The 13,985-nt window shown below is 39.4% G+C and overlaps 1 protein-coding gene across 2 annotated transcripts in view; it reads right to left on the bottom strand.

Moving 5' to 3' along the window:
• The window catches only part of LOC113436045 (serine/threonine-protein kinase TNNI3K), a 256,652-nt gene that overhangs the window by 53,730 nt on the left and 188,937 nt on the right, over positions 1 to 13,985 (bottom strand). For both annotated transcript variants that reach the window (XM_087930027.1, XM_026700174.2), the window contains one exon: positions 9,353 to 9,462. In XM_087930027.1, the coding sequence (XP_087786153.1) occupies positions 9,353 to 9,462 (110 nt within the window). The remainder of the gene's footprint in view (positions 1 to 9,352; positions 9,463 to 13,985) is intronic.

Genomic DNA, 13,985 nt, shown 5'->3' with positions numbered 1-13,985 from the left:
TCACAATTGTCCACAACATCATCAGTGACTATCAAGCATCAACCATCTCCCCTGATGAAATACTTGATATTTCCCGCATTGGCCGAGAGCTCAAAAACAGAGACAGCTCTGTGACCCCATGCTTCTGCAGAGTCATTTGCAAAAATGAATTAAGCAAATGTAAATTCATTTATACTATAAATTCACTTGCCAAAAACAACCCCAACCATAAAAACCTTCAATCTTGTCCTGACCTAACCTTACAGCAATGTGCCCACTCTTGTATACTACGCACAGAACTCAAAAATCATCTAGACAAGGGAGAGAATGACCTGTACATTGATTACCATGCAGACTGTATCAAAAGAAAGTCACACAACTCATAACTCAGCATCCAAACCTTATTCAACCAATCCACCATCACCCAAGACTAGTCACACATGCCCCCAACTACCTCAATTCAAACTACAACTGGCCTTAAATGCAAGCTAGTCAATGCAAGAAGCCTTGTAAATAAAATACCTGAATTTCTCCTTTTACTAAATACGGCTAAATTCGAGATCATATTTGTCTGTGAAACATGGCTCAGTGCATCTTTCCCTGACTCCATTACCTCAGTAAGAGACTATCATGTTTACCAATCCAATCGTGAAATCCGTAGAGGAGGTAGTATTGCTATCTTCTATAAAAAGCCCATACATCTAAAAAACATCCAAGTTATCCAAGAGCTCGCTCTTCCTGAGACCATTATCTGTGAATCGACCTTAAATATCACATTTCAGTTCTTACTATGTTACAGAGCCCCTGATTATGACATTGAACATGTAAACAAGCTAAATACACTACTAACATGGACAGCATTCTGCCCACACACTTTTATCTTTCTTGGTGACTTCAATCTACCTCATATTAACTGCACCCTAAACGAATGTACAACTGAACCCATACATGCAACCTTCTACAAAGCTGTAACAAATCTAGGACTGGAACAACTAGTAACCAACAATACTAGGCTTAACAACTGACTCGATCTCATCTTCTGCAATAGTTTGAATTCAATTTACAGAATACAAATTAAAGAACCCTTTTCCAACAGTGACCAGAACATGATTGACTTTTGTCTCAACATACATCCACACATAAATCATCAGAATGACAAAATCCCCAATTATAACTTCAAAAAAGGCAACTATGATCTTATAATCAACTATCTCTCTTCCCTTGATTGGCAATTTCTATTCACTGGATGCAATACTGTTGAGGACCATTACAACATAATCTTACTAGAAATCAAAAGAGCCATCAAACTATATGTACCAATAACAACTCCAAAACAGGAAAAAACAGATTACCCATAACAATAAGGAAGCTTCAATCCAAAAAGAGATCACTTTGGCAAAAAACCCAAATCTGGTCACGTTGCCAACTTCAAAAGCTGATACAAAAATCTATGCCACCAGATAAAAACTGAACGCACTAATTATCACATTAAACAAGAGGAAAACCTTCTACGCACAAATTCCACTTGTGCTTTCTACAATTTTTTTAAACAACAAACTAAAAGACTCAAGGTCCATCCCACCCCTGAAAGGACCAAATGGTAAAGACTGCAATGACAACACTATTAAAGCCAACCTCTTTAACACATTCTTTGGGTCAGTATTTTTTTAAACAACGAACTAAAAGACTCAAGGTCCATCCCACCCCTGAAAGGACCAAATGGTAAAGACTGCAATGACAACACTATTAAAGCCAACCTCTTTAACACATTCTTTGGGTCAGTATTTGTAAACAGCAATGGATCATGCCCAGTATTTCCTAGTCGAACCACAGAAAACTACGATGATCTAATACATATCAATGTTACAGTAGACATTGTTGAAAAAGCACTGCGCAATCTAAAACCATCCCTATCTATTGGACCAGAGGGAATATGTGCCTACTTCTTACAAAAGCTATCTACTGCCATAGCCGAACCACTTAGCATAATCTTTGAAAAACCTTTTAGTACCAGCTCCTTGTCAAACTATGGTCACAAGCCACAGTCATCCCCATCTTCAAAAAGGGAGAACCCAGCCTAGTTGAAAATTACAGATCAATCTCCTTATGCTGCGTCACCTGTAAAGTCATGGAATCAATTATTAACCAATCCATTAACCTCCACTTAGAGACAAACAACCTACTCTCTAATAAACATTTTGGTTTCAGAAAAAAACTATTCTGTAATCTGCAACTCTTACACTGCAAAAACATATGGACTACACAACTCGATCAGGGCAAAGTAATAGATGCAATCTACATAGACTTCTGAAAAGCCTTTGATTCAGTGTCACACGACAAACTACTACTAAAACTAAAATCTTATGGTATCTCTGGACACCTAAATAACTGGATAGAAGCATTCCTGTTAAACAGACAACAAATGGTCAAACTTGGGAGCCTCCTATCAAATTCTGTACCTGTCAACAGTGCTGTTCCCCAAGGCAGTGTTTTAGGACCAACTCTCTTCATACTCTATATAAATGACCTCTGTAATCATATTAAGAACAACTGCGTTCTCTTCGCTGATGTTGTAAAGCTATTCAATACCACAGACAATACTACTACCCTCCAAAAAGACCTTGACTATGTATCAGAATGGTCAATCAAATGGCAACTTCAAATCTCAACAAATAAATGCTCTGTCTTACATATTGGCAAAAAAGAAAAAAGAAAATAAAATACAAGCTGAATAGTCAAGACTTTGTTGAAGATCCAAACTTTGTCAAGGACCTTGGAGTACTCATCTCAAATGATCTAAGTGCTAGAGCCCACTGTAACTACATAGCCAAAAAGGCATTAAGAGTAGTTAATCTAATCCTACGTAGCTTCTTCTCTGATAATATCACACTACTAACTAGAGCATACAAAACATTTGCTAGACCTATACTTGAATACAGCTCAACAGTCTGGAACCCATATCATGCATCTCATATTAACACAATTAAAAAAGTCCAGAAATATTTCACAAGAAGAGTTCTCCACTCCTCTACTCATTGCAGAATACCTTATGCCACTAGACTTGAAACTCTAGACCTAGAAAATCTAGAACCATGCCGCCTCTGGTCCAATCTAAATATAGTATATAAAATCATACATTGCAATGTCCTACCTGCAAATGAATACTTCAGTTTTAATCATTACAATACAAGAGCACACAATAGATACAAACTCAAGGTAAACCACACCAAACTTGACTGAAGAAAATACGACTTCAGCAACAGAGTGGTCAATGTTTGGAATACTCTACCTGACTCTGTGGTTTCTTCCCCAAATCCCCAAAATTTTAACCTTAGACTGTCTACTATTGACCTCACCCCCTTCCTAAGAGGCCTGTAGGGGGCATGCATAAGTGCACCAATCGTGCCTACCGTCCCTGTCCTATTGTTGTTGTTTTTTCTTATAAGTATCTCATGTATTCAAAACTATATTTATTCTTATACCTGTATCTTGTAAGTGATTGACAAAAAAAAGAAAAGTCTGCCCATCACATATCAAGGAAACAAGGGTGTAGTTATTTTTTTCTGCCAGCTGACATTAGCTGGGATGGGAATATAAGCACTGCCCACAAATTGTCATGCAGTAAGTTAACTTTTTTTAAAAAATAGTTTTTAGATTTTTTTTTTGTCCTGCCTTCTTCACTTTGTAAATACTTCAAGGTGGCAAACATACTCAATATTCCTCCCTTCTCCTATTTTCCACATAACAACAACCCTGTCCTGGCTTTTATGCCTAAGGAGGAATTAAAATTCACAGTCACCTGGTTTCTAGTCCGGTGCCTTAAACACTAGACCAGACTGGTTTGTTGTTAGGGCAGGACAGATTACACTTGGCCATTGTGGCGCTGCAAATGTTGTTAGCATATTTTGCTGCTGTCTCAAGGGTTTGAAAAATGTACATGAATATAGCTGAGAGAAAAGGATCCTAGGATTCAAATTTGGTTTGTGGAGTATATTAAAAGGCAAAGTATCTTGGACTAGTTCTGTTGCCTGTGGCCCAAAGAGAATACTTTCTCAGATGTGTTGACTGACTTCTCATGGATAGTTTATCATTTCTATTATTAAAATTACTATAAAGGAAGCGTGGAAATGCAAGATGGAGGAAACAGAAAAGATATGCCTTATTATGTAGTGTTTTGTAGAGAAACTAAAAAAAATTAACCAGTAGATGGAGCTATCTATTCTTGTCCCTCTTAATCTGAAAATATTTAACCAAAGTATTGAAATAATCCATTTCTGACAAGTGAAGGCTTTAAACTAACTTAAGGTTTTGAGAAATAAATATTATACTAACACTTTAACAATATCGGATCAATCTCTTGAGCATCACCAGATATAACCCGGGTTTATCCTTCCTTCCTTCCTTCCTTCCTTCCTTCCTTCCTTCCTTCCTTCCTCCCTCCCTCCCTCCCTCCCTCCCTCCCTCCCTCCTTCCCTTTCTTCCTTCCCCCTGAGATGAAGCAATAGGAAGGGACTATAATATTTCCAGAATATAAAGAAAAGACAATAAAACTGGCAATTTCCTTAATCTTCCTGATTTCTTGCTAAACCATTCAAGCCTCTAAACCAGGGGTGTCAAACTTGCGGCCTGGATGTGTCATGCACTGCCATGCCCACCTCAATTTAGGGAAAGGGAAAAAAGTCACGATACATCATGTGACAACAATATGACGCCGCGAGTTTGACACCCCTGCTCTAAACTGTCTTCTTTGAAGTGGGGAAGGGTTAGGAGGTATGAGGAATGGTGACTTCTTATGCATTTTATACATAGAGATTCAGACATTAAGCTACGAAGCTTTTGCTTATATCATACAAAGAAAACTTCGATTAGTTGAAAGGCAGTTTTTGAAGTCATAGAAAAAGAAAGGCTCCAAAACAGTAACAGGTTACTATTGTCTTTCTCAGTGAAAATTATCAGTATGCATTGTCAGATTTTTTTTAAAAAACTCTATTTTTTAAGGTTTTAATTCTCGTTAAGAGTTGGGATTTCCATGAGCCACCCACTACTTCCTTCTTACATAATGAAGCTGATTTTACTGTAAAAAGACAAACTCTTGGTGAATTTGCTATTTGTATTCAGACATCAGTTCTGAAATATAATGCTTAACTTATTGTTTTAACCAATTAAAAATGTATGTAACTTTCTAACATGTCCTTTATTAATGTCTCAAGTGAAGAGGCAATTTCCAGCTATCTTTCTCAGTTTTTAATTCCTGAAAGCTTTTTCTTCACACCATGTTATTCAGAGTGAGGTTGGATGGCAGCCCGAGGCTATTACAGGCCAGTGAAGTAGCAGGATCTTCTATTTTATGTAGGAAAAAATGCCAATTAACTTCTATCAGCATAATGAAAAATCTGTTGCATATTATAGCCCTAATTTCCCCCTCTTCCATTCAATTGTGTCTGATTCGCAGAGACTGCCTGGACAAGTCTCTGAAGTTACATTGGGAAGATTTTTCAGAAGTGTTTTGCCATTGCCCACTTCCTAGGACAGAAGTCACCCAGCTGGTTTTATGACTAAGGCAGGACTAGAACTGAATCCTCAGTTTTCTCCCTCATGCCTTAATAGAAATAGCATTTAACATTTATATACTGCTTTATAGTGCTTTACAGCCCTCTCTAAGTTTTACAGAGTCAGCATATTGCCCCCAACAATCTGGGCCCTTATTTTACTGACCTCGGAAGGATGGAAGGCTGAATCAACCTTCAGCTGGTGAGAATTGAACTGCCAAACTGTGCAGTGATAGTGAACCTATGACAGTGATGGTGAACCTTTTTGTTGTGGTATGCTGAAAGCACGTGCGTGTGTGATAGCTGCGCATGCCGGCACTCACAATGCAATGTGCCCCACCCCTCTGCGCATGCGTGTGCAACACCCCTGCCCTGTCCCCTTACCTGCACTGCACATGTGCTCTCCTCCCAGCTGATTTTTGGTCTGTTTGAAGCTGTTTTTGGCCTCCCAGAGGCTTGAGGGCAGCCTCTGTAGCCTCGGGAGGCCGAAAAACGGGTCTTCCAGAAATACTAGAAGTGCCCATTTTCAGCCTCCAGGGGGCCTCTGAAGCTCGGGGGAGGCCATTTTCATCCTCCTGGAGGCTCAAGAGAAGCCTCTGGAGGCTGAAAATGGGTCCATTTCAGCACTGCTGGTATTTCCGGAAGGCCCATTTTTCAGCCTCCTGAGGCTGCAGAGGCTGCCCTTGAGCCTCTGGGAGGTCCCAAACGGGCCAAAAATCAGCTGGGAGGCATGCATATGCGCAGTGCAGGTAAGTTTGGCTGGGGCTCACGTGCCTGCACAAATGGCTCTGCGTGCCATCTGTGGCATGTGTGCCATAGGTTTGCTATCACGGACCTATGACATGTCTGGTGGCTGGAATCTTCAGAAGTTGTACAAGAGGTCCATGCTCTTGTGTGGCCTCCTTAGCCTCCAAAAATTGCATGAGAACAGCCAGGGGTGGGATACAACAGGGTTAACTACCGGTTCGGGATTTACGAGCTTCCCTGCATGTTGCGAGCCGTGCGCCTGTAAATCATCATCAGCATGTTGTGTGCAGAGAAGCAACCTTTGAAACAGCCCTCTTTTCCTGCTTTTTTAACTGCAGCTGTGCCTTGTTCGGCAGCTGAAGTTGAAAAATCAGGAAATAAAGATCAGATTACAGCCTGTGTGGGCAGGTGGGCAAAAATATCAGCAGACATAGAACCAGTTCTGTCTGCTGCTTTTCAGAGCTACTGGTTCTACAGAAGTGGACAGAACCAGTAGAAACCCAGCCCTGAGAACAGCACATCCTTTCATGAGGCTGCAGAGGCCATTCAAGGAACATTCTCTGAAACTGTTTCAGGAATGATGACCTTGTGTGAGTTGGAGCAGCCTTAGGTAGGTTGCAGGGCCTGTCAACAGAGACAGGACAGTGCCTGAAGGTAAGGGGTGTGCAGCAATTTTGCCACTCCCCAAGGCTTGTGTTCCTTGGAGAATGGCAAGGGTCAGCCTTTTTGAATGGCAACCATGGCACCATGGATAAATTTGAGGCTCAAGCTGCTGCTGCTGCTTGCCATTGTTCAGGGTGGCCTAGAGAGAGAAAATTGTTTCTCTTTTGTTTGGGGTGGGGAATGAAGGAGAGGAGACACACCAGCAGACTCAAGTTAGGCATTTTTGAAATTTTTGAAACGCTGAGCCATTACTCTCTTAGCCACTACATCAAACTAGCTCTCCACCTTCAATCAAATTTGGAAGAATCTGCTGCTGTAAATTATAGCCTCACATCATACAATATTGTTAACATAAAGGCTGAGCTCAAGAGAAGTAAGCAGGCAGACTCATTTAGTACGTAGATGAGAGTCTATCAGGAAATTGTCACTGCATTAACACTATTCACTATTCTTCCTAGCTTTTCTCCTTGCTAACAATCCTTGCTTCCTCTACATCTAATAACCACTTTATATGCTTCCTTTTGTTTAAATTTCTCACCTTGATTTTTGAAGGAATTCATTCATTCTACCCAACTATTATTTTCTCCCTCTCCCTGCCTTTTAACACATTTGTTCTTCTATCATATATTTGTTTTGCTATTCAAACCTTATTCAATCACTCTGCATGATCGAACCACTCCAGATGCTTCTTTTTTTACTAGTCACTCACTCCTACATTCAATTCATATTCATTCAGCATCCATAATCCATACTTGACTCCATCGCTCCTTGTCATACCAGACTCACTTTCTAACTATTCCAGTACAGTTCCTACATTTCTCTTGGTGTAGGGAACATTTTTCCAATTATCAGTTGCAGATTCAGTCTTCACACACAAATTAAACAAGATGCTTAGCAATTGCACAAGGAAACCATATAATATTTTAACATTTCTCAACTTATGTACTGTATAGCTCCAAGCTTTAACCTTTTTCAATATTCTGACAACATTTATGATTTTTCCCCATTCATTTTTTTGTAGACATTCACATTTTCAGTAAAGAGTTTACTTCAATTGCATTATTTGACAATCTCTCTCATTTCCATGTGAACCTTTACAATTATTTCCAGTCTCCCATGCCCCCTGTGCCAGTTTCACTTCAAAACAGCTTGTTCCTTTTATTTTGAATCCATTCTGTCAAAGGATCCTTATTCAGATTTTTCTCCCAGTTTCAAAATAATGCAGTATTTTGTTTCTATTAATATTGCTCTGTAATTTTTCTGGTTCTTTTAATCCTAATTGGTATTTTCTCATTTTCTCTGTGTAAACATTCTACAATATCTTTCTATTGTTCTCATTTTTGTATCATTTTGTACCATTCTCACTTTTGTAGTTTAAAACCACCTTATAATGCCTTTATAAGACCACATTTGGGATATTGTACACAGTTTTGGTCACCATCTTATAAGAAGATGTTGAAACTCTAGAAAGAGTGCGGAGAAGAGCAACAAAGATGATTAAAGGACTGGAGGGTAAAACATATGAAGAACGGTTGCAGGGATTAGGAATGTTTAGTTTAATGAAACTAAGAACTAGAGGTGACATGATAGCAATGTTCCAATATTTATGGGCTGCCACAATGAAGAGAGGGGGTCAATCTATTCCTCAAAGCATTTGAAGGCAGAACAAGAAGCAATGGATGGATAATAATCAAGGAGAGAGCCAACCAAGAAACTAGGAAAAATTTGGTGAGAGAACAATTAATCAGTGGAACAGCTTGCCTTCAGAAGTTGTGGGTGCTCTATCACCGGAGGTTTTAAAGAAGAGATTGGAAAACTGTATCTGAAATGGTATATGGTCTCCTACCTGAGCAGGAGGTTGGACTGGAAGACCTCCAAGTTCCCTTCCAACTCTGTTATTCTGTTATATATTGATTGTTATATTATTACTTCATTCATTAGCACATGTTCTTTCAATACATTCCCTTTACATTCCAATTTTTAAATTTTCTTACACCATTGATCATTGCCATACAGACCAATAGATATTTACTTCTACTACCAATAATGACATTGATCAATTGAGACTTCCACACAATAGGTTTAAAAAAATAATAAGATAAAAAAGGTTACCAGAACTTCAATGGCCCATGTAGCATTTCCTGTTAACAGTAAGGCAAATGATGTCTACTTAAGATATTTTGGATATTACGTCACAAGAACCACCAAAACCCAGTTTAAGTCCTAACATGCTCATACTGTTTTAACCTGGGGTTTAGAGACTATATCACAAGCTAAGATACTGCTGCCTGTACCCTAGCAAATAGGAAGTACATGTAGAAATACAAACAACAGGCTCATTGATCTGCCATTTCTCCTCCAGAGAGAAACTATTGGCAATGTTGCTTGAGAAGACATGGAGGGGACCTACTTACCTCAGGACATGCATTCCAGCCCCTCATTAACAAAGAGGAGATAGGCTTGGGAATTGAATAGCCGATTGGAGGTCTGATGTGATGATAGGCCATATCAGCTGCTGCAGCGGCTGTGAATAAGAACATGATGAGGGTGAATTATTGATCATCCCCAAAAGCAGACTCAGGATATGAAGCCAACATTTAAAGGTAAGTGAACTGAAAATATTTTAGCCTTCCAAAGGCTCAACATACCTAAGCAATCTGTTTTGTGCTGAAAAACAAAACTGTTCAATTTTAAAGTAACCTTATTTCAGATTCCATGCCTCAGAGAAGGAAAACACCCAGGCTGGCCAATCCAGTGAACAGGTCATCACATTTGATTTCATCATTCTTGCTGGCATAAAGTTTTCCCCATTGGGAAAGCTCCTAGGTATCTAGTTTAGTTTAGTTTAGTTTAGTTTAGTTTAGTTTAGTTTAGCTTAGCTTAGCTTAGCTTAGCTTAGCTTAGCTCAGCTCAGCTCAGCTCAGCTCAGCTTAGCTTAGTTTTGTTTAGTGTCTACCTCTATAACAAGGAAGGGGAGAATTTGGATAGAGTATAATAGGGAATGGTTTGTTTCCAGTGGTGGGCTGCAAATTTTTTAACAACCGGTTCTCTGGCTGGGTAGACATGGCTGGTTGGTCATGTGACTGGGTGGGTGATGTTACTCATCACACCCAGCCCTGCCTCCTGGTCACTTGCCTCAAAGGAAGAGGTAAGATTCAGCCAGTTGAGGCTAATTCCACCACTGGCTAGCTCCACCCCTGTCCATTTTTTGGCCCATTTTTCAGCCATTTTTGGCAGGTTTTTTGGCCATTTTCAGGGCATTTTTGGCTGGAAAATGGCCCCAAATGGCCTGTAAATGGCCTGAAAACAGCCCCCCAAACAGACCATTTGGGATTGTTTTTAGACCATTTTCCAGGCTATTTTTGGCCCAGAAAATGGCCTAAAAACAGCCAAAAAACCAACTTGAAAATGGCCCTGAAAACAGCCCAGAAAATGGCCCAAAAATGGCCCTGAAAACAGCCTGAAAATGGCTCAAAACCAGCTGATTTGAGGCCCTTTTTCAGGCCAGAAAGCAGCTTGAAAATGCCCCCCAAAACAGGCCAAAAAGGAGGCAGGGGTAGGGCTAGCCAGTGGTGGGATTTTCTGATTCACCAAACTGCCTAATCTTAACTACCGGTCTGCCAGAACCGGTGCAAACTGGCAGCAGCCCATCTCTGTCTGTTTCCCTTTCATTAGGGATATTCCTTTTTTACAATTCTTAATATTGCAGAATAAGAGTCTTTTCTAAGACAAGACTACAAATCAAATTAATTGGGAGGTAAGAGAATGACATGATGAAATAATCTCTGATCATATTCATAGAATGGTTTTCTATCCTGGGGTATTTATTCTAATGATTCATGACTTTTATAATGTAATCTCTGCTCATTCAGGAATAAATAGCATTATATTATTTCAGTGGGATTTTACTTCCTTAAAATAATCAGAGATGATCCCTAATAATTTTTGTATTGTATCTTCAACTGTATCTTCAATCAGTCAACACAATGTATGTTTTAGAAAAACAAAGAAAGCCCAGTTGCCTTTTGAAAAAGCACTTTTTGGACAACCATGACCTGGATAACTGGGAATTTCCATAGATATTCAACATAATAGAGTTCTGAATATAAATGTTGTAACACCATTAAATTTGTAATCTGATGATTTTCATTGGAAAACTAAATAATACAATTGGATGCTATATGACTTGCATTTACTCTAGATGGATTGATTTGTGTATATTTAGAAATCTGTACTTTTTTACATACGATACTCAAAGGATAAGGATGTACAAGGTACTCTCTCTGCTCCTGTTCAACATTTATATGAAGCCGCTGAGTGAGATCATCCATCACCGTGGACTGAGGTATCACCAATATCCTGATGATATTCAGCTGTATGCCTTGGCCCGTGGTGAGTTAAGTGTTGTTGTGTCCTCCCTTTCGCAGTGCCTGGAGGATGTTAGGGGCTGGATTAGGAGCAACGGGTCGAAACTAAATCCTTGCAAGACCAAGTGGCTCTGGGTTTGGGTTTCATTGGTTCAGGAAGAATTGCTACCTTTGGTCTTGGATGGGGTGGCACTACCCAAACTAACCCTGTGTGTAATCTAGGGGTTTTCATGGACTCATGACTCCTGCTCAAAGAGCAGGTGGTGGTCATGGCCTGGAGGAACTTTGCACAACTGCAGGTTGTGCACCAGTTATGCCCTTTCCTGGACCAGGAGTCCCTACTCACAGTCACTCATGCCCTAGACATTTCCCATTTTGATTACTGCAACGGAGATGCCCTTGAAGAGCATCTGGAAGCTGTAGTTGGTGAAAAATGCAGTGGCCTGCATGGTTTTGTGCAGACCATGGTGTGCACATGTGTCACCTCTCCTGCAGGAGCTGCATTGGTTGCCAATTTGCTTTCGGGTGCAATTCATAGTGCTGGTTATCACCTTTAAAGCCCTTCGTGGCTTGGACCAGGCTATCTGAGGGGACATCTTTTGCCAATCACATCTACCTGACCCATTAGAGTGGAGAGGCAGGGAATGTTGCGGGTCCTATCCCTGAGGAAGATACACCTAGTGGGACCCAGAAGAAGGGCCTTCTCCATGGTGGCTCTCTCTCTCTCTCTCTGGAATATCATTCCCCCAGAGATTAGAATGGCCCCCACTCTAGCACTCTTCCAGAAGGCACTGGAGACCTGGTTTTGCTAGTGGGCCTGGAGAACCCAGAGTGGGATAGAGCCCATCAAATAGCTAGTGTGATCTGCTGTCGTCGGGGAGGGGGGTGGGAGTTGGGGTGGTGGTGATTTTTTTATTTTATTTTTTTCCAGATTTTGTTCCATTGTACTTTATTAATTTATTTTATTCTTTTTGTTAGTTTTTATTGTTTTTTTAATTTTAATTTTAATTTTTTGTTTTAAATATGGTTTTATATTGTGTAAGCCACCTCGAGTTACCATGGGCAAATAGGCAGCAATATAAACAAATAAACAAACAAATCAATAAAGTGTCATGTATGCAGGCCATACTCCCTAACTTTCCTGTGGTGGATTTTAAAGATGTCACTTATTAAAAGATGTGTCCAAAACTTTGTATGTATCCTGTAATGTGCATAGTAATCAGTACAATTGTCAAGTTTTACCATTAAAAAAAAATCCAGAGTCTTTATTGTTAAAATTAAGTAGGTTGTCATATTTTCTTAAAAGTAATACAAAAATGGGAGAGGTGTCAAATGTAGGTAGTTCCAGCTAATATATGATTTATATTCTAACTGAGGAGATACCATTATACTATGTCTTTTTCTTTCACCATCCTCCATTATAAATTTACTTCTGCTGTAATATTTTCCATTTATTTGGTGTGTGTTATACTTAATGTGGGAGAACTGTCTTCTGCCTCCATGTTACGATAGAAGTATAGGCTGTAGTTTAGTCCCTGGTGGTTTCTCAATTAATAATAGTGAATTGAAACAAGTCAGTCTTAATGGATAAATTTGCAACTCCCTAGAAAATAAATTTCACAATTACCTTCTAGGGTTGAATAAAGACACTGAACATTAACTGACATTCAAATCCAAGCAGCAAATTTGCCTCCTGAAGCTAAACTCCACCTTCAACTTCAATTGGAATCTATATTTATTAATCTTCGTATCCCTGTTCCTCTCACTATTACCCCAGTGGCTTTTCCTAAGCAACCGCTGCAGACAATATAGCAAAAGGAGACAAAGTTCTCCATATTTGGATAGTGAGAGCAGTGAAGTTTATGCTTCTCTGGACTTAACTCAGTATGACCTCTTATTCCCATGTAGTAAAAGGAAGCTACTACAACAGCCCTAAATGGTTCATTCATTCAGCTTTACACTGGCTATTAAGTGTAATTCTTCTTCTCAAAAATCTTTTGCTCACAAACACCATTGCCGTAGCTTAATTGGTTGGCAGTTATGCCTTATGTAAAGGATTGTTACCTTTTTATTTCAATTATGCTTGTATTATAAAACTGAAGCAGTTTTTCAGCACACTGCCAATCTTTCATTCTTTTTAAGATGCTTGCCTTCTATCTTCTGTATTATCTTTCTGTATTATTTAGCCTTATTTTAAAATTCATCATAGATTAATAGTCAGCCAATTGCCTTGCTTTCCCAAAGAGAATTAAAAGACTGGGGTCAAAAAATGTTCAGTAGGCAGTGTTTGTGTTTTGTCATCTCTTTCTTTCTTTCTAACAAAGAGGAAAACACAATTCTTCCTTGCTTCTAGAAATCTTTGTAAAGGACATGACCCGAGAGGAGAGTATGGAATAGCTTGCAAGCTTTTAACAACTGGAATTATACCTCTTAGAAAAAGAGAGTTCCAAAGAAGACAGCCAAATGGAAATAAAGAGCTGAAGGGAAAGTTATGTATTAATGGCCACATGAAATAAAAAAATCCTTTTCTGAGCATTATCCACTTGATTCTTACTATTTACAGATCTTGACTAAATCAGCGGTCAGTCTGACCTTGGCCGAGTAATGCATGTGTCTCAAAATACCCTGGGCTGGGACAAAGGCTTAATGTCTGCTTTCTTTTCTTAATCTGAATGCTTTG

Source organism: Pseudonaja textilis, chromosome 3 (genome assembly GCF_049901715.1).
Source record: "Pseudonaja textilis isolate UNSWEBS1 chromosome 3, rPseTex1.2, whole genome shotgun sequence".
Lineage (NCBI taxonomy): Eukaryota > Metazoa > Chordata > Lepidosauria > Squamata > Elapidae > Pseudonaja > Pseudonaja textilis.
Note: the sequence above shows the minus strand (reverse complement) of the source record. Positions and strands in the feature narration are given on the sequence as shown.